The sequence below is a fragment of the Lineus longissimus genome, chromosome 12, assembly GCF_910592395.1.
Source record: "Lineus longissimus chromosome 12, tnLinLong1.2, whole genome shotgun sequence".
NCBI classification, from domain to species: domain Eukaryota; kingdom Metazoa; phylum Nemertea; class Pilidiophora; order Heteronemertea; family Lineidae; genus Lineus; species Lineus longissimus.
In genome coordinates, this window is record NC_088319.1 from 14,579,483 (window position 1) to 14,601,661 (window position 22,179).

The window sequence follows — 22,179 nt, forward strand, 5'->3', positions numbered from 1 at the left end:
GTCTTTGCAACTGGTAAATAAACACCATGTCCCAGCCGCCAGACAATTCCCGGAAAATTTCTATTGTGTGGTGGCAGTCTCTTTGTTATCCTTATTGGACTAACCCAGGTTTGTAAACGGTGCGTGAAGAGACTACACACGTTGCGACCCAGACTGTGACGTCAGACCATTGTAGAATCGGTGAGCTATGGGTGCAGGTGAACGCTTTGATTTCACAGTGCAGTGTACAGAATAGGCGCAGTGCATGAAACGCCGCGGCCATTGCGAGGTTTACAACTTGGGACGTGTACAAAACAACTATTTCAACTGCGCTCAGAAGGGTGTAGGAGTTACTGAATCAACACAGAGATCTACATGAGTTTGTAATACTTTGGATTTATTCTACAACAATCATTACAGAAAATGTCCGGGATAGGCACAGAACTGATGAAGGAGGGAGCCATGGACGATGTGGATCATATCTCAGCGGAGCCCTACGAGGATGCCGCGACCTTCGAGAATGGCCAGCTCCGCCGGAAAGGCAGCGACGAAGGCAGCGAAGACATGGGGGACTTTCGCGTCGAGGAGATTCGACCCCTAAGCTACTATGTGAGTACTGGCCAAAGATACTACTTGGTACACGAGTACCGCTGACCTTGCCGCGATTCAGTAGTGTTGAGCGGCACCCCTGCCTCCTGGAGCCTCCTCCGCCTGGCCAAGGAAGAGCTGGCCTGGTCACTACCTCGACCACACTAATGACTTTTTTTAGTTTTTAGGATGGTTTTGGTTTTGTTTCATGCATTCTCGGCTTTTACTATCATGGTATGGGGCATTTATTGGATCAGGATTATTGATTTGACACACCCTTATCTTTTAGCCAATCAGGAAGCTTTATTGGGCCACACCGCTATTGAAGGCATACATGTAACTTGGTAAATCCTATCTTAGATGGAAACTATTTTTTATTTTTGAAATTGCCTCATTATTACATGTATATACTCATGGAATATTGGAGTTCCATGTATTTGATCGTTTATCTCTGTCAACAATTATTATTCTTTTGTGTTGGTCTTTTTTTACTTGGCTTTAATTATAGCCCTGGCTGTCAGCATCATTCCTTGCTTCTTCTGCATATTAGTGACCCATTCCTCCACTTCTAATAAATGATTCAGTATGTACATTGTTCTGTTGTGCAATATTATTCCTTTGTCCACGTGATAAAACACCTTTATCAAAACAGGAATAAATATTTCAGCATAAACCCAAAGGTTTACCACGAGATATTGTTGTACAAACAGGGCACTAATGAGGACGTTGTGCGATAAATATTTAAAATTTTTTGTTCGCGTACATTGGTAAGACCAGTACTTGATCTAGAGTGATTGTAACAGGAAGTGCATCTACATATGGACCCTCATGGCCTTTGGAGCCCGCCTCTCGATGTTCAAATTATGACATATGCGTATCAACAACCTGAATCCCAGGGACAGGGTCTCTGGGCTCAACCAATAAACATTTCTAAAGTTGCATCATCTTGGGAACGATCAAGTTTCTTATACACGTATCGGGAAATTTTGGCCGTTTTCTGTGGCAATCGGGGTTTATAAAAACTACCACTGATTTCCTTTTCGAAATGAGTGGATATTTATACGTTACTTTTAATGTTGTTTGAATTCAACAGATGTACCGGGCACAGCTGTTGAATTAAAACATTTCATGAATATTCTGCATGTCATGAAATATAAATCGTTTGAGAGAGTAATGAAGTGAAAGTTTCTCGATATATCGTTTTTATTTGCTTATATTATTAGTATACATGGTATGAGGTCGACTGGTTTGTTCAACAAAAATCCGAGGTATACGATCAAGATCTATTATCTTTCAACTTCTTCAAATTGACCTTCCTTTTATAAGTATGAATTGTAAATCTGCTGCATGTTATACGCCAATACGGTCAATATATAATGGTTTGTTTTTCAGTTATTCGCAGTCAACCACTCTTGTTTGCAATATCATTAATGTGTTCATGCTAGTCATGGTGAAGAGGTGTGAAAATGCATTATCCTATACAAAGAACAGTCCGCTGCGTAACTCTGACCATCTGTTGATGTATCTAACGTTACATGAAGTGTTATATCAAAAATCAATAAATATAAGACATGTCACTAAAAATAGTATATAGGTTTGCTGCAGAAGTATATGGTGTATAGCCTACTAGAATAAAAACACGTAACCAGGGTCATATCAGTTGTTGCATGGTGTTGTGTCGAATTGATAAGTCAGGATGTGTACATCCCAATCCCGAATCTAGGTAATAAAGGTACAGGAAAAAAAGGTACAGGAAAAAAGGTACGGAAATAAAAGTACCCCCATTGGCATTAAGAATTGCATACCAGACAGATAAAAGATAAAGTTTATGTACTTGCACCCAACGTGTGAGATTTATAGCCAATAAATAAAATTTCAGTTGCAAATGATAATGAGTCGGCCTAATGCATGGTTTATGTGTGCAAAAAGTGGGTCAAAGGCAAAAAAAAAGTTTGTCGGTGGATGCTTTTTAACGTCTTGACATAATTACACGTCCCTTTGGGCATGCGCCGAATTCACTCCGAGGCGCGACCGCCTGCGCTTTGTAGTGCTAATTTTCGAACCGGAGCATGAATTCGGCTTCTGTGTTCGTGATACGACCCCGTGAGACGTTCAGCCTTCTAAAGTGAGTGTATTTTAGGTGTTAACTGAAGAAGAGCTATTTTAAAATATGAACAAATATCCGCTGTTGGACAATGACGACTTCAATGCCATTCCGATATATAGGCCTAGGGCCTGCCCACCGTTTACACGGTAAGACTAGAGTCCGTCAGACAAGACATGCACACCAAACAAATGCCTTCTTGACGACATAGGGCCTAAAACTAGTTAACGCCTAGGTATAGTGCGACATCATGTGGAGTTAGGCCCATACGAACATGAAGTCCTGTGACAGCGGATATAGTCCCCCTGGAGTCATAGTCCGGTAGCATTGTATTTGATCATTTAAGCAGCATGATCTATTGTACCGCCAACCCTAACCAAAACATTTAGCAATGCGGGCTATTGTTACACGGACTATCAGCCCTAGGAATACTATCCCTTGCACACCGGTTTTGCGACATTTCTCGTAAGGCCTTCGGCCACATCTATCGTTCGTGACGACATTTCGGGGATAGAGTGCAATTGATTTTATCTATCTTGATCAATGTCATCACACAAAAAAAACGTTTCGACGAAAAATAGTTGCACGTTAAACCAGATGTACTGACTTTACTCACGTAAAAATCCAATTATTTTACTTCATCAACTGCCACCTAGATGGCCAAATTTGCTACATTCAGTGCTGCCACCTGGGATTGGTTGTGAAATAAAACTATTCATTCACTGAATCTCGGTTGACCATGCCGATCCACCGTCGTTAGCCTTGGGAGTAAATATTTTTGTCACGAAATAAAAAACACACTTTTTTGAGAAGTCCAATGACGTCACGTTAACGACGCCATGACGTTGCAATGACGTTTGATATTTAGTTTAAAACAATGCATTAGAGCAAGTCGCATGGTGACGACGCGTTGATTCACTGCTTACGTCACTCGTCATGACGTAGATTTCATCATGTTTGTTGCTGGGAAAACTCGAAAGGTTCAATGAGACGGATGAAAATGGATTGAAGATATGTATCGATTACATTCTGAACTGTCCCAACTGATTCAAGTCCTGACGAATGCTATGGACCATCTTCACCATGGGCATGGATGGAGGGTGGTGACGATTTGCTGTCCTTATCGTCGGTACGCACATCACTCCAAACGTTTGGATAACCTGGTAGGATTGGCTCCGATTTCCGCGCACGAAACGATTTTTAGGATGGGGGGGAAAAAAGCAGGCCCATTTATACATGTTATACGAGATAAACAGTTGGCCAGTGGCATGGGCAGTGCATGATGAAACTTTACTGTTCAGTAAGAGATTAAATCACTGTAACGTTAAATGTAATGCTTTAGCTTGATGTTGGAGAAAAAATACAATATTCACGCCGACTGTATTCTACGTCCGGCCTATAGGCATAGAAATCGACGACAGCATCAATGATCAATGCATTTGAAACTGAAAGTATATAGAGAAACCTCCTGGATCCAAAATGAATTTATTTTTCATTGATAATCTTTGCTCTATAGGGCCTACATTATCAGTATAAATTAGTAATACGGTACGGTACTACGGAGCTATGCGCACGTCAAGACAGATTGCACTGAGTCTGAGGAACTGTTGTGACCAGTTTGGTCCAATGAGGGTAAGTATGGCGATTACGGATTAGTAGATTACGGCTATCAGCATCTGTCGAGCCCCACAGAATGAAAGATGGTTATGGGCGTCTGATAGATCCTTCGGCCAAGTCATTTGGACTTAGACTTGGAGGAGCCTTGAGTAGACTAGAGGCCCTGATGAGGACGGTGCAGGCATCACCGTCAATATAGCTAAAATATAACCAAAAGTTTTGATTTGTCCTTGGTTACTCTGAGATTTGTCATTGTAGAATCTCTTCGCATTGGCCTTGGCATGTGGTGGAACTGACAACTCGTTACTCTCTTGACTAAAAGATAGATGGAACCGTTGGTCTAGGCGCGGTTTCGTGGTTTTCACTGATGTCAGCCAACTGTCAAAACCGGCGGGGTATCACCTTTTTGAGCTAGCTGCAATCTTTCTTATTTCTTCTGATATATGACCTTTAAACAGAAGTGGTTTCATCTTAACTTGAACTATAAAATATGTACATAGTTCGTTTTACATGCCCAATTGAATTCTTTGGGTTTTGTTTACCTCATGAATACTGGGAGGCTCGTCAGGGGCGCTGCCGCGAACACACCTCCGCAAGAACCAATCAAACACGTATACGCATACATACAGTGATACATCCCCATTGCGTTTGGATATTTTGCCAATGATTTTTGGGTCAACCAGTACAACTTGCAACACGTTTTGTGTTAGTTTGTGGCCTCTAATTTGTATTCTCAAATAAAGAATCTATTCTGCTTGGGTTAATCTCTGGCGTTGGACCAAAGGGTGACATAGTTCTGAGCTGTTTGGTCCATAGCCAATATATCCTGTCAATTATTCAGCCAACGTTCGATCAGATTACATATAACGATTATAACGCGAGAAAATTCTTTTTGACACCAATTTTTACAGTGGGTGAAGAAGCAGCATCTCGGTGTCTTGCCTTATGTACACTCCTGATGCAGTGGACTGGCCTCGTCCCTCACCCTGATAAAAGACGGCCAGGATAACCAAATGGGCTGCCTCGGGAGTCTAGCTATACCCGATCAATTTTGTCTGTTACCCAAATGGCGTCATCTGCATTATTTTCCATGTTTTTTATTGATGATGGTATATGGACGCCATCTTGTCTTAAATGTCATCTTCAGTACATGGCTCAGTGAGAGAGAGAAAATGAAATCAAATGGCAATGTGCCAAAACAGAATCATAGCTGATCCAGTAACAAATGGGAATTGATCACAGCAAAGGTCGGCGATTGGGATTATTGAACTTATGGATTAGGTCCAGCTGTCGCAGACATTGGCTGGCTGTGTAACATTGGTTTGCTGTGTAAAATTGCAAAAGTCGACATGATTACTAGCATGACCTGGCGTTGATACTGAATGGAAATAAAAGGGAAGAATATTAGGGCTCTAATCATCAATATTGACCGAAATTGATGCAGATACATGTACTTAAATGGTAGACACTGAGCCGAGTACAGTGCAGGCTCGAAATGGTTGGAGGTACTCATGACGGCAATGTCGCCTTCTGTTGACGGCGAGGGGTGTATAGCCTATAGGCTCTCTTGCTTGAACCCTTGAATGACATCAAATACTGCCAATCTATTGTCGGGTAGGCACGGTTCTCAGGAACAAGTTGCTCGACCAGCAACTTTTCTCTTTCAACTTCAAGGTCATGTAATCAGGTACAGGGTTGCAGACTCGCAAGTTGCCCTCATTGCAGGGAGCCGGCTTTGTCGTGACAAATAAGGATAAGGACCAGTGCATCTTCGTCACATTGATCCTTATTGGGCTTTTGTTTATAACTATTACCCGCATTAACACTGCTGTCAAGTTCAGGGACATTGTTGACGAAGCTTTCCGTAATGTTACGCGCCCTCTGTTTATTGACAAAACTTTTAACTGACTTGAGTCATTTTATTCAGAAAGGTGTAAGTTGTTTACAAAGGGCCTAATCTACGGGTTATAGGCCTCTGTTGTACATGTACATCTACTGTATTCTGGGCCTGGTTGCCAAAGCAAAGCTATCAAGTTTTCCTGACGCCCATGTTTTTTAATTGGCTTTCTATGTCTTCGACCACCATACATATATATATATATATATAGCTTTTTGGCACACCCTTTCATGTCAGGTTTGGGTTCATTCTGTAGCACCCAGGCCCATTGAAATAGGCTCAAATCCGCTGTATATCGTCGATTCCCGTCCCTCTTGTAGTGGGATGGGCCACTGCCAGGCCAATGAATGACACCCTGAATGTAAGGCGGACAAAGTCACATGATATGTGAGGTCGGGAGAAAACAAAACGGGAAATCAATTAATGCCTGTCACATGTGGCTTGATGTGGCTTCTGATCAAGCAGGTTTTGTGGATTGAATAATAGACTAGGGGCAGCTGTTTAGATGGACCCGAGCATAGACATAAGGCCTACATTTTCTGATGCAATCGGTGTTTTAAAATTACTATATATCACATCGAAAAGCACCATCGATAGAGTGACATTAGTCATTTTAGTGTGTATGGCCGGCCTGATACTCTTAGGATTTGGTGTTGAGGTGACACGGGTGAGGAAACAGCGGTACTTCAGGATGTCGAACCCCGTCCCTAGACATCACGACCTCTGATTTATATGAGTACGATGGTCCAGCGCTAATACTAACTACTATGCTAGGTTTTCCTTGCCCTGACCTCCTTTGTTTCTTGAAAGTATTGTGAGAACCCTCCGACCCCTTGCCGGGTAAACTTTTCAATTGGGGGGCTTTCAAATGTAATACTTTCTCGCCTGACCCATTCAATTCACCTGTACTCAAATCTATATTTCGAAGGTGAGATAAAAAAACGTTTTATTTGATCGCATAACTGGAATATTAATTCCTAACCGCGGGCCTTTAGACTAAGCTGTAGATTTTGGCAGTTTCCCATCGGTTGGCCGAAGTTTTATGCAAACCAGGTCTAGATTCTGTCATGGGAATATCATGACGCATTTCCCCGTTTCCAGACTGTGCTGATAGATGTCGTCAGTAAGCTTTTTGAAACATCTCATTGATTTATATAACACAAGTCTTTCACCAACGTCGTCATATAGAAATTTAAAAGGTTGGTACGTCAGGGTAGTTGTTTACATTCGCTAAACACTCAACGAATGGAGGTGAAAAAAAACTTGCCACATGCTTCTATACCTCGAGGGTGTGTGTGGGGGGGGGGGGGGGGGGGGGAGGTCACAGTGACATTATGATGTCCCCTGTAACTTTAGTACCAGCATTAACCTAATTAATGCCTAATAGATTAATCTATGCGTAACGAAATGAATCACGACTTTGCGGAAGGGCACGTCTTTTTTGGCCATGCGTGTGATTTTAAATGCTTCAGACATGTTTTGGGTCTCGAGTGAATTTTAAGACAACGTCATGTGGTCGGTTTGGCGCGGACTGCCTGCTCGGAAAATACGAGCAACCGCAGCGCTTCAACGTCTACCTGACGTTTTGTAAACACACGTGATCTTGACGGACGCACTTCGATATTTTTCAGCTCACCTTCCCGGCTTCACATATTTCCAATTCCTTTGAAAGCTAGTCACATACACATGATACATGTATTGCCTTTTATGCAATGCTTTGCTTTTTTGCGCTGTAATATCTTTGTTGGCTCTGATGTGGTTTCTGTGTTATGGATTTTGTTTCAAATTTTCTTCGGAAAGTTGTAACTTCCTTCTTGATGCAGTTTTGGGAAAATGGGTTTGTCTCGTCCGGTTTTGACACCGAGATGACAACATCCTGGACGAATGGGTCAAGAGCCTGGTGTTTTTTTGCTCTGTAATATTTTTGTTGGCTCTGATTGGTTTGGAAATCAGCTTCTGTTTTTTGGATTTTTTTTCCAATTTTCTTCGGAAAGTTGTAACTTCCTTCTCGATGCAGTTCTGGGCAAATGGGTTTTCCCGTCAGGTTGACACCGAGATGACAAAACCCTGGGCAAATGGGCCTAGAGCCTGGGGTGAGAGTTCATAGACGGTGGGCGAGTTGCAAGATGCAGTTTGCCGATTATTTCTTAAGGGTGTCGGTATTCGACGGCGGGGAACGGGGTTCGCCGTACACGCGAAACATGCAACGGCCAAAAAACTGATGCGAACACCGCGTTCGAGACCCTTCGCCATCCGTGGCCCTAGGATTTAGCAATGACCACGACATATTTCATTATTTTCACCCGGGTAAACAACGACAGATTAAACATAGAAAACAATATAACAACCATAATAAATAATAATTTTCTCGTATTAAAATGTATTCAGCCAGAAGTTAAATCTTTTCCCATTATTCAATATTGTCCTAATCCTGTCACTGATAAATGCCTAAAATGTTATCCACGAGGATTTTGCCATGAATAATTGTCGTAATTGCTTGGGAATCCGTCCCGATTGTCCACTTTTGGCAAATGATGTGCTTAAATCAATACAATTGTGACAGGGTCTACAAAAATTATATATCCATATTCACTATAATTTGTTTATTATCATGAGTCTGTTCTATTTTTTTGTCCTTGACTGAACTTCTGTCAATTGAGGCCAGCCAAGGGTGAACCCTCACTCGAGCAACATGTACCTTGTCGGTGGACAAAGTATACCTTGAGCTGGAGCTCTAAACCAATTCTAAATACCAACCTACCAACGTACCGTTAACCCCAAGACGTGGTCAACCGTTGATACCAATGATCGAAAATAATAAAGGATTTACTGGGTAAATGAAAGAACAACACTACGACTTACTTGCTGATATTGAAACCATACTCGAATGATAAAAATATTATACATATTATGTTCCGATGCGCCCAATAACCATCTTTTACCTGTCATTGTCAGAATAGTTTTACATATGATTATTTAAATTTACAAAGGGCCCGATATATCTATCATTTTCAAAATGTGCGCACAAGTATGTAGCGCCTGACCGCCGCTCGCGTATTACCTGGGGGATTTTCCACGTTAAGTCGTCCAAATAAGGTAATAGTTAGAGGCTCGTCTCTTTTCATGCCTTTCAGTGGCTGACGAGTCGGCCACATCCCCTCACACACCCTCGTTACCAATGACAACAGCGAATCAGGTGCTTGGATTTGAATGACGCGTGGGGGCTCTCTAATGTATTATGTGACGTCTACACAGCCGGTGTAAAGATTTCATAAAACTTACAAGCGATAGAGTGCAGCCAGAAAATTTTGTGATTTCCTTTGATTCAAATCCTAATCAGGGTTCAGTTGTGATTTTTAGAAATAATCTACAAGCATCTGCTAAATACAACAACAAACAAGCATAATGGGCCTACAGGTAGGGTGGAATTTGTTGCCTATTTCCCTGAGTTATTTTCTGATTTCTCCTGCTTCAAAATGGCGCGTGCTCAGCTCTTCAAGGTCAATTCACAAACGATGGAACTATTCATCAGATGCCCTGTTCTGATTTATTGTGATCTATAGTAAAACACGTTGTGATCTTCATTGCAGATATCTAAAAACTGATTAAGGCCTCTTGAAGTTCTTGAACTTTAATTAAATAGGACTTTCTCACTAACTAGATTAGAATAGGATTGGAACTATTCACCAGATGCCCTGTTCTGATCTATCGTTATCTAAAACACGTTGTGATCTTCATCGTAGATATCTAATAACTGAAATTAAGGCCTCTTGAACTTCTTGATCTTCAATTTTGATTAAATAGGATTTCTCACTAACTAGATTAGAATAGGATTTCTGTGTTTACTAAAAACTTTTGAAATGTATAAAATTGATGTGACAAAGAACAAAAAACATTGGTTCAGCGTTATCGCATTTTAGTAGGCCTAGTCTACGAAGAATGTCCAGTTGTCATTTTGGGGCGGGTAAAACTGCTAACAAAGAACTAAATTGTGACCGCCATTTGGTAACTCGGTGTATACTTATCTTAGACCCCCTCATGCAGATCAAAAGGGTTTGCCACGTACATGTATTACGTTTTGACCACTGGCTATTCGCCAACAAGGTCCTTTTGACCTCTGACATTGGAATAAGGGGCTACAATACTCGTTAACAAGCATGGTCAGCGTTGGCATAAACATGTTCGGCCCTTTAAGGTTTGACCATAGGTACCGCCCTTGGGGCTAGACCTCAAAATTCTAAATGAGGTCTAGCCAAAATGGCGGTACGTACCTATACATCTTTCCAGAAATGGGGCGCTGAGTGTCCGAAATGGTGATGTCATAAGGGGAAACTTGGCCTTATGGTGGAGGGACAAAGGAGATAGTTATTTTGGGAAGCATGTAGAGTCAACCCTTAAACTAAAGGGTGCGCCTACACATCGATAATTGTTCGTCGCCGGTATTGTCGTAGCATTGTCAATGGTATTATCCTATCTTATGTAATTTCATGGAAAGTTTTATGTGAGGGAGTTCTTTATATGTGTCGGAATGTTGATAAGTTCGTATTGAAACATGTACTGAAGTCAAGAACTTAATGTGTTTCATGTTTGGTTGACTGTTCACATTGAGGGGCGTGGGCATAACCAAGAAGATGTATTGTAAATCTAAATATCAGGCGAGACGAGATGCTATTAATGTACGCAACTCGTGCTGCATCTTTCCTCAATTCAACATTAACAACTATTTCTAACACTGTCCTGTGCTATTTTTAGTTCGCGCCATTTTAGTTTATCGCCGATAGTTTTTCAATCAGACAAAAGAAAACCCGTACCTATTTGAAATATCTCGAGGGGGCATTCATAATCATACAAGGTATTTGACCTAAAACTGAACAGACGAGAGCTGTCTGTTTTTCCAGGAAGACTTTGTTGAGTATATAAATAGAGCAGATCTCCTCTGACTAAGAGGAAAAGGGGAGTGGTCAAACAACGACTTCTAGTAATGACCAAATTCCTTGTGTAATGGTAATTAAAAGCCATGGTTTATATTTAAAGGTTGGACAAAATTCTCATTATAACCCACAGTCCGTATCCACCAAGAGGAATGTTTCTGCGCTTATTGATCCAGCGTTGACGTCAACTGGCATCTTGCCAATTCCATTAAATAGATGAGTCTGGAACGAAAGCGAGGCGAGGCAAACAAACCTGGTTGCGCTGTTTACAGTAGTGTCTAGTGCAAGATCGTCAGAGCCAATCAGATTGCTGGGTTAGGGGTTAGGGTTGGGATTAGACATAAATTAGTGTTTATCGTATGCAATCAAAAATAAAGGAGTCCTGCTGATGCGCATCGAAACTTGGACCCGTTAATTGGGTGATCGATCTATATCGATTGATTGATTGATTGATTGATTGATTGATTGATTGATTGATTCTTGATCTTCATGCGCCTGTGAGATGTATGTCCTTGATGCACTCACTTCTATTATGTAACGGGCCCTGATCATAAATCGAAGACCAAAAATATCGTATTCTTCTTTCCCGAGCAGTCTTGTTGCAGAGCCAAGTTTTATAAAAAGAATTTTGGGGGCACCCTATCAGCTGCTCATATTCAGTAGTCCCACATCCTAATCAAGTTCCATTTGTTTTCTCTCTTCAGGGATGCACAACGTGGTTGGGATTCAGTGTGTTAATATGCTGTTTCGGATCCCCCTTCCTATTCGGTTACAATATTGGTGTGCTCAATACGCCAGCACCAGTAAGTTATCATTTATTCATATCTGTTTGTTTCATTTAATCATGTTTGTTTGTATTCTTTGCTTTATCATGAAACATTAAGAAAAAATACTACATGATTTGTAAAACTTAATAGGGAAACACCAGAGTTTTCCCCGGGAGCTTTCCTAATGCAGTTTCTACTCGAACAATAACTTTGTACACCTTTTTCAAGTTCTTCAAATATCATTACATTTGCCATACACGTATTTTCTTTACAGACGATAATCCAGTTCTACAATGAAACGTACACGGAAAGAAATGGTGAAGCTCCCACAAAGGCGTTCCTTGAGATCATGTGGTCTCTCACCATCGCCATCTTCGTCGCCACTGGAATGGTTGGCGCGTTTGTATCAGGAATGGTCAGCGAACGATTCGGACGACGAAATGCTCTCCTATTCAATCACTTGTTCATGATTCTTGGAGCTTTATGTGAAGGGTTAGTGACAGTGGCTAACGCACCCGAATTGATGATTGTTGGACGAGCTTTGATTGGACTCAGCTCAGGTATGTTCCATTTGGCTTTTGGTATTATATTATGCTATTCTTCATTTCAAGGAAAAAATGGCACTGCACCAAAACTAGGCTAAAATATCGTGTTAGGGGTATGGTATGCTAATTCCTGGTCGCCAATTTGTTAATTGCTACTAAAAATCATTAATTACCAAAGTAAATAAATATTCTGCCTTGCTATATTTTTTAATTTGTCCTATCTTACTTCCACAGGAATCTTATTATGTATCGCGCCAATGTACCTGACAGAAATTGCCCCACGTTCCCTCCGTGGTGCCCTCGGCGTATGCAACCAGCTGGCCATTACCTGTGGCATCATGGTCGCCCAAATCTTCGGCCTCCAACAAATCATGGGCAACGCACAGCTGTGGCCTCTGCTCTGCGCCCTCACGGGAGTGCCAGCTCTTCTCTCACTTCTTGTCTTCCCATTCTGCCCAGAAAGTCCTTCATTCTTGTACCACCAGAGAAATAGTAAAACAGAGGCTGCAAAAGGTTGGTATCATGAGCAAAAAATCACACACAATATATTTTTTCCCCACTTATTAAAGTGGGAAAAAACATATCAAGATTTGTTTTTGATATGTCAAACTCAAATAATTCTCATGTACCAAAGTTTGGTCGTATTTCATAAAGAAGACATGTTCAAAGAACTCGTTGAATTATGTAACTGGAAATTCTGAAGTCTTGCCTCCAGGATTCTGGTAATCCTACGGTGGATCACACTCTATGCAACCATGTTCCCCTTCAAGATTATAATGCCTGTGGAAACTTTCAATACATTTCCAGCCCTGAAAAGACTGAGAAACTCCACCGACGTCGACGCGGAATTGGAAGAAATGAACAAAGAGTCAAAAGAGGCCACATCCCAAACCGAAACCTTCAAATTCAAACAGATCTTCGCTCCCGACCTTCGTTTCCCCCTCCTCATCTGCGTGCTCATGCAGGTTGCTCAACAGTGGTCCGGAATCAATGCCATTTTCTTCTATTCGGAAATGATCTTCAAGAGTGCCGGAATCGAAGCAGGCTCTGTCCAATATGCTGTCCTCGGAACTGGAATAATTAATGTGATTGCGACAATCGTTGCTGTAAGTTTTTATGATGAAGTTTTTCTACACATTTCACCATCATCCGTAATGATTATGATAGGCCTAATCCCGACTGTTGATGAAAACAAATTACTGGTTTCTGTGGGTTCGAGTGACGACTCATCCAGGTAGCTTCTACTCTAGTGTATAGTTCCATCTGCAGGATGAGAACCCCTGATGACTTCAATAAATATTCAAATATTTTATCTCTTCAGGTACCTTTAATTGAGAAACTCGGTCGCCGTCCCCTCCTTCTCGTCCCGATGGGTGCCATGGCCGTCTCCATGATCCTTATTACAGTGTCGCTCAACCTGCCCGACGTTGCGGGCATGCCGTATGTCAGCATCGGCTGTGTGATTCTCTACGTCATTGGGTTCGCCATTGGTCTTGGTAAGCTTACTCGTTTTTTTATCAGAAGTTTTCAGAATCGAGTCAATAGAAATCTTTGAAATTTAAGTCTGGTATTGAATATATAAGATATATATATAAAATGGAATGAACATCATTGTTTTATCCCAACAAATGATGCACCAATTGATTTTGCTGAAAAATTACTGGTGATGACCACTTTTGAAAAACGCCCTCCGTTTCTACATTGTTTTGTTCATCTCTTGCAGGCCCCATCCCCCTGTTTGTTGCTTCGGAAGTGTTCAGGCAGGAGCCCAGGCAAATAGCCATGAGCATTGCCCTGTTCTTCAACTGGGTGTGCAACTTCATCTTGGCAATCAGCTTCAGATTTATTCAGGTAAGCTATTATTATTTTTAACTACTGAGCATGTTATTCTATGCTATTATTTTTCATAGGTGTTATAGGATTAAACTATCAAAGGAGAGAGGGCAAACTTTGACAGGGCAACATCCTTCTAATATTCCAAATCTTTCCGTAAAATGAAAATTTATTCTCAACTTAAAAGTTATCTCAAGAGGTATTAAACGTAAGCTTGCTTATGGATTCCTTCGAATTTAGCCAAAAGTGACAACTGACTGCAGTTCTTCTGAATAAAAACTTCCAAATAACTTGATTGATTTATACCTGTGAATAAACTATGAATGATGATAAAAATCTCCAATTCCCTGCCGACTTCCTGCACTGTGTTACTGATTGGGTACATGATGTAAACATATATATATACATCATATATTGACTACCAAGTTTGTGTGAACCCACGTACAGTATTATTTACCTTACTGCCTGGAAACACATGCTGGTTACACCCCAAAACAATTATTTTAAACCTGACGGTGTCGTCGGAGTAAATCAATTAAAGGCTGAATTCGCTCTCAACAGCAAAATTATCAGTATAAAATTCTTTTGTTTGCGTTTGTCTTCAGAATTTGCTTTACCCTATACATCAGTTTCTAAATGTATATTTTCAAACATCATTTTAAAATATTTTGACTTTAATAAATACAACAAATCAACAAACATATGTAAGTTGTTGTTTGACCTACATTTGCCTGCTGATAAATGATAACTAAAACAACAATTCACAATGTAAATCTATGAAATCAAAATAATGACTTTAATACTTTGTCTATCTGTCAAATGATCGACTTTTCGCAGAAAATACTAGTACCATAATGTGTGGTGGAGTTTGCAGGCTGTCGTTTAAAATCAATAAAACATACATTATGTTTACATTGTGTAGGCCTATTGAATAGAGCCTGGCACATGTGTTTCTATCGGAAACTAGACGTGATATATTGATTATTGATTCCTCTATTTCGACAGAGACTCTAGACAAGCCTAGTTTTGTTATAAAAACAAATGTTGCAGAATATCCATATACATGTACTTGATAAATTAACTCTCTAGACTTGAGTAAATTAGCCTGATTTTTTTGGCGCCTTTCCTGTTATGCAAGGATAGAGGATCACATTTAGGATAGAGGATACGTTCATTTTCAAACCGATGCTGGTAAAAATCCATAATGTTTGAGATACATAAACTATGAGCCTTTTTTGTGCTGGACTTCATCTACATATTTATAGTATGTAGGCCTACCCTGACTGACATAATTTCACAGAAGGTCACAACAGTCTGCCAACAGATGGGTTCCTCAGTCTCATTTAGGGTAATTTTCCATCGTTGAATAACTTTGCATCAAACCTTCATTAAACCAGTATGGCTAAATTACAATTAATAAATTCTAGATTTGTTCGAGTTTATCGTGGAACAGATGACACTAAACTGCGCATGTATGAATAGACTTTATTTTCATTTTTCTTGCATCAGTCTTGTATGCCTTGCATCACTGTTTTAGGACTGGAGTTTTCCAAAAGAAAACTTTTATAAAGCATTTTAATCAATTACACCTCTGCAGAACGGGTTCAAAGGATTCAAAGTTATTTTATTTGGTCAATATGATAATACCGAGAAATTATATACTGGAATTATTGTTAGTTTTAATGCCAAAGACAGTGAGATAATTAACAGCCATTCGCATAGGTATTAAAGGAGTTAGACATGTCAGAGAAAACCATAACATTTTGAGGGGTGCCTCGGCGCCGATAATCAGGATGTGAAGATCATTATTATGTCTATATGCCATGATTAATTTTGTCAAATTAAAGACTTATGTGTTCCTTTGTCTTTGGTGTTTTTTGTTTCGAATATGAATATTTAGGAGTTTTTCTTTTGTCTCATTTCAGACTGCTCTCGGTGCGTACACATTCCTCATCTTTCTAGTCGTCATCATCGGCGCGATTGTCTTCATCTTCTTCTTCGTACCGGAGACGAAAGGTCGATCGATCGATGAAATCGCCAGAGACCTCGCATTCGGACGACAATCAGCTGGGCCAGCGTTCTCCTCACAATCTATGCTACTCCATGAGGGAGTCAAGAAAGACCCGAAAGATATCTACGTCGGAACAACAGAAAAATTATAAGTTTTCTAGACACTATGTCCGAGGACATTTGTTTGAAGATGTGATGTCGTGCCGAAGCAATGCAACTTTCTTGCTCAGTCCAGATGATATGACTTGACAGAAAGATTTCTTTTGGAGGACTGATTACTCGCCTTGCCAGCTGTTGACCCGCGGTGCCGCTTTACGGTGCCAGAATTGTGATATCTTTTGTATGATCCGGACTAGTGGCGATGACAACCGACGTGATGTGAGCTGTTGTGAATTGCATCTTGGGATTGATAGTTGATCGTAGTGAGTTAGACTCTTCCTGCGTAGACATTCGTTCGTCACACTTAGCTGTGCTCAACTGTGGTACCCTTGTGTTTAGCAATACTGAGTTGACCCATTTCAAACATTCACATTCCGAAATGAATAGAGAAAAGGATAATGCATTTTGTATGTGAACGGCTTCTTTGGTTGGCTGAATTAAATTTTTCCAGAAAAGAGTGTTTACCATTTATGGCTAAGGAGTCATACAAATCATTCATGTGACTATGAGTTTTACAAGTTTTGTCTGGAAAGCCAACCTAAGAACAAACAGGCCTGAAAATACATAAATGAGCTTTTGAACAGATAATTCATGAACTGGAATAGACAACGCTGTGGCTCCTTGTTCTGTGTCATTGACCTGACATTCTGTCTCAAGTTAAACTTGCATGGAATGAGGCACGAAGTGAATGTTTGGGTATGGCCCGTTTATTTTCAGAGTGAAAGGGATTTTTTGAGCGCATACAGCATAGGATGCTGCAATCTTTGTCACACTTTGATAATTCATTTTTTGCCATACTTGGCAGAACTAACTATTGGTGATGAGTGTTCGGAAATATTTCTCTGTCCATATATAATAAAAGTAAAGTCATAGCGTCTGTTCCTAATCAATAATCTTGGTTCTTGGGATGTGGTAAATATTTAATATGATCAAAATCTGTTTCTTGATGGTTACGGCTAAAAAGAGCAGATTCATTTGGTGATTAGAAAAATATAACAAAGATGTAACTCGACCGTCTAAAGTGTTTAAAAATAATACCAATGTAGTTTGTGGACATTCATCACCCCTTGAAAAGGAGGATGACAGGAGACTCTAGATTCAGTGGCCGAATCACGAGTTTAATTCTGGTTGACGCTGAATTTTTTGTGTGACAAGTATAATCCTTTATGGCTTGTTGGGTCTCCCATACATGTGTGTGTGTTCTAGTTTTGTACCTGACCATTCAGGCTAATTCAATGGATTTTTCACTCCAACTAAACCGAGATCTTGTACGAGTGACTTTGGTTTTCTTGAGTGAAAAATATTATTCTGTTTCATCTTCGAGTTTATCTCCAATAGTTGTCCATTTTGTTGCAATGTGTGTGAAATGGTTTTATAACTTATCATGAAACAGATTTAGATTCTACATGATCTCATCTAGCTCACTTGTAACAAGAATGAATCTCCATGGCTTACGTATACAGGGTAAAATTAACTCCAATGAGTTCATTTGCTAACATTATGTCTGCATCATTTTGGGCTCTTGAGCACAAACTGCCGGTTGGATTTGTCTGAAGTTAGGTTTTTTTTTTTATTGCGACCAAATAGGATTTCTAATTTAATAATAATTGCAAAGAAATATAAATTTTGTAACTTTTTATGTGTATTGACATTATGCATTTGATTTACTTTTTCCGCTCAGTACGGTTCATTCCCCGACCAATCAGACTCTGAGTGAAATCTTCAGAGTTTCTTTTGCGTCAATCTACTCACGTGCCAAGTATAAATGTACCCAGAAACAAAATGTGGGCTATTCAGGTGACCCCCAAAATGACCATTCGGCTTTGCTGAAGAAAACTTATTTTTCATATCTACATCGCGGCTCAGATCAATAAAAACCTAATATCGAAGAAATCCAACCAGTAGTTCGGGCCTTACAGCCCCAAACGATGCGGACAAGACGTTGATGAACGGATTATGAATGCACTGCGTATATCCGGTTTCAGATATTGCCCATATGAAATTCTCAATTTCTAGTCTGGGTATATTTGAAGGTTCACCTTTTAGAATGTTCCATTCTCTTGTTGGACTTGTTTTTTTGTGACAACTTGCTGAATTTTCTGTTGTTCCTTCTCGATTTTGTCTGAAAACCTGCTACAATTCTGCACAGATCGCTGCACGATTGACACGCTGGCATTTTGCCAAACTACGGAACATTAAAACTGAAGTCGTTTGGCAGCTTTTATTTCATTGTTTGAGAGGCAGCTGCATTGTCAAAAATCTTGTAAGATATTGTAAACTACCTCACTAACTTCTGTAACAATTACTTCCCCATCCAGTTAATGAAAATTAACTGTTGCTCAGAGTGCAGCTATCTTAGAATTGTCACCAAATATGGTTTACTTTTAGGAGTGTACGTTTTCCTATTAATAACTGACCTTTGCGGAAATTTAACTTGTGGAACAATTTCTGTCGACAAAATGCATTTCAAACTAGATCTGAATTCTTCTTTATCTTATGTCCGAATATTAAATAAGGTATACATCGTAGCATTGGAGAAGCCTTTCTCAAGGTGCTTCTTCGATGCCTCTTCATTGATATAAGGAGGTTGCTACAACAAATGATGGCTTAATATTAAGATGCTCAAGCTAGCAATGCATTAGCAGCTATATATCATTTCCTTAGATAGTGTGGCCATTTTATCAAAATGGGTCAAAAACCGACAGCTGATATTTTTTCTCATGCTCTACTTAAGTAGCAAATATTTATAGTAATAGTAATAAACACTATCTCTAATAACACATTTTGTTATAACAATGAATCTGATTGAAATCAACTCACTGAAATTGAGTTTGTTAAAGGGACCACAGTAAGTCGAGTTTTTCAAAGGCGGGGGTTGGGAAATTAAGCTACCTGTACCACTTCACTTTTTCACCATCCTTATTTGAACTGAATTGCACACTCATGCACCTTAATTAAACATGACAATCATTATGTGAACAAACACATGATCACTCCTCTAGAGTTTGGAATGTACTAACCCTTGTTCAGATATAGCAACAAGCTGGATTGATTTGTTATAAAAACAGGATGGTAAGAGTCCTTTCAGATTGATTGGGTCGATAGACTAGTCCCCGAGAATCTCAGTTCTACCATTGCAACTTTTGATCAACATTGATTAGGAAAATTCATGGAACTTAATGACCAATTTAGTCTGCCAAGACACTGGATACTGCTATGTCTAGATTATGTGTCGTGTCGTTTGTTCAAACTTTTTGTTGTAACTGTTGCTTTTCGTGCTTTTGGCGCTATGGCTTCCTGTTCGGAGCACTCCGAAGTGAGTTAGCTCTCTGGAGGTTGTCGGTGTCTCTTTCGCTCGCTAACTTCTCAAATTCAAACGTTGTTTGCATGTTCGTGTAATATGATACTTCCAGCATGGAAATTGGTTTAGTCAAACCCGATTCTAAATCCTAAAACCCTTGCTATACTGTTTATACTGAGATAAGGGTACATATTTAGCATGAAAAAGCCTTAATTGTGCAATCTTATCCACCATATTTCTTATACATGTAGATCTTTTGAGTAGCTTTCCTTGTTGTCGAAGGCAACGACAAATAAAGAATACAACAGTCCATAGAGTTCAGTCAGCAGGATTGAACCCATATCTTGGACTATTATTATATGCCTAGTATAACAGTATGTAAATTCGTGGATACTTAACATGCCTTGTTATGCCTATCATACCTCATTTCATTAGGACTTGTCTCAAAATGGGCGACTCGTTTCACCCACATTCAATATTGAATGTTGGTGTGCTGCAGTCGCCATTAATATCTAGGACTCAAAATCTCATTTTGAAAATCATGCAAATAATAATCGCCATATGGTTTTCATATATCTGTTCAGTGTGTATTGAAGGCAGTTAAAATAACAGATCTGGACTTGCTTAATATTAGGCCCTACAGCGTCTTATACTTGTAGTGTACATATTTGTCATTGAACAATGCATGAAAGGGTATGTATTTGTCTCAATCTGAGAAAAAAGCCCGTTCATATTTGAAAAAATTAAATGGAAGGTTTTTTTTCAACTGGATAGGATGACATTAGGCGAACATGTCAAACAACTTATTCTTCATATCCATCATGGCGGATTGGTTCGATTAAGAACTAATCATGCAAAATGGAGGATGAGGTCTTCTAACAATTTCTAAAATAATGTTTTAAGTGTTAAGTTTCAATTAATTGTATGTTGTACATTGCATTTTTGATTAATGCAATTGTGAAGTCTGCCTACCTTCATCTCATGTTTACTTGTGATAAAGTTTTAGTGCATTGTATGTACACTTCTGTGATCAGTGTACAGTTAATGCATAGCACAATACAGGGCACAAAAACTAAAGTCAAGTTGAAAAGGATAACTAAGTTCAGTTGATAACTTGAGTTATGTTGATTACCAACAAAGTTAAGGTAAAATTTGATGAAAAGGCTCTCCATGTCTATAGCTGGCTCTGTACAAATGCTCCAGGGAGGCTAGGCATCCAAGATTCCATTGGTAGGAATATCTTACTGTGGTGACATCAAAGTCTGTAAACCAACCATGGAGGTACTATAAAACTTCCTGGAGACAATTGCAACCAGTTCATGTATAGAAATGCATTTGTACATCTTCACATTGTGTGCTGAGTGCATAAAATGTAGTCATCACCCAACACTCCAGTGGTCCAAAAATCTCACATCTCCACCTTTCACCAGCATCGGCACTCTGGTCTATAATGTACGTCAAAAGAATAAAATCTTAAGATTCTCAGATTCTTTTGATTTTATATTTTTTCGTTGACCTTTTCAGATTGATGTTAAGATACGTCAGTTCATTACCATTTTTCATATACATGTACCCTGTCAGGGCCACAGGGGTGTTATAGATTTGTGCCAGATTTTCAAACCGTTGGTGTAGATATTACGCTTGGATGTACATTTGTATTATACATTGTACATGGACATATGCATTGTACATGGTCATGATATAAATAAAAATAAGCGGGAAGAAATCCATTGTTCAGTTCCTTTTTATTTTGCTTAAACAATACATACAATACGGGACGAGAAAAGTGATAGCAATATAGAACAAGAGAAGCTGGAATAGATATATCACAATACAGGACAAGATAGAGTGGAATATATCACAGTATTGGACGAGAGAAGTTGGAATATATATACATGTATCATAATATAAGCTCGTTGGCTTCTAGGGTCGCAGCTAGTGAGGCTGGTGATGGCTGAGGAGAGATAAAAGGAGTAAAACACTGACTAAAACTCACCAAGGCAAAAAATCTCCAACACGAGTTGAAACTGGGGAATCCCCAACAATGCAATGCACAGTGTGTTAGTGCTGACCGTTACTACTTATCACCGTATACGAAAAACATTCATGCTCTAGATTTCGCTAGCCTCCTCAGTCAATAATCTGGGTAACCGGAAAAACGCCGACCGACCGACCGACCGACCGACCGACTGACCTGCCAACCTACCGTCATATGCAGTATCCCTTTCGCGTCATATGCAGTATCCCTTTCGCTTCTCTATAGCACATGTATCTGTGTAGTGCCCAGCGCAATGGACGTGATGGAGTCCGACGTGTCTGACAGCAGCATCTCCAGTCAATTATACCGGGAAAACGAGCCCACGCCGTAAGGAACTGATAACGATACTCTAAAGATATGCTTTGTCTGCATGGTCGGTGGATATAAAAACATGATTTGGGCCTAATCTA

The 22,179-nt window shown here is 39.8% G+C and overlaps 1 protein-coding gene across 2 annotated transcripts; it reads left to right on the forward strand.

The window, feature by feature from the left end:
• The first annotated feature begins 260 nt into the window (after positions 1–260).
• On the forward strand, positions 261–21,457 carry LOC135496767 (solute carrier family 2, facilitated glucose transporter member 3-like). 2 transcript variants are annotated; one of them, XM_064786255.1, is made up of 8 exons: positions 261–588; positions 11,821–11,919; positions 12,158–12,443; positions 12,663–12,941; positions 13,236–13,534; positions 13,750–13,924; positions 14,152–14,279; positions 16,187–21,457. In XM_064786255.1, exons 1-8 carry the CDS (start codon positions 403–405, stop codon positions 16,421–16,423), a joined length of 1,689 nt encoding a protein of 562 aa, XP_064642325.1. In that variant the 5' UTR covers positions 261–402; the 3' UTR covers positions 16,424–21,457. The 2 variants fall into 2 exon arrangements, with proteins under 2 accessions (XP_064642325.1, XP_064642327.1); XM_064786257.1 differs by lacking the exon at positions 261–588 and adding an exon at positions 9,447–9,602.
• Positions 21,458–22,179: the final 722 nt, after the last annotated feature.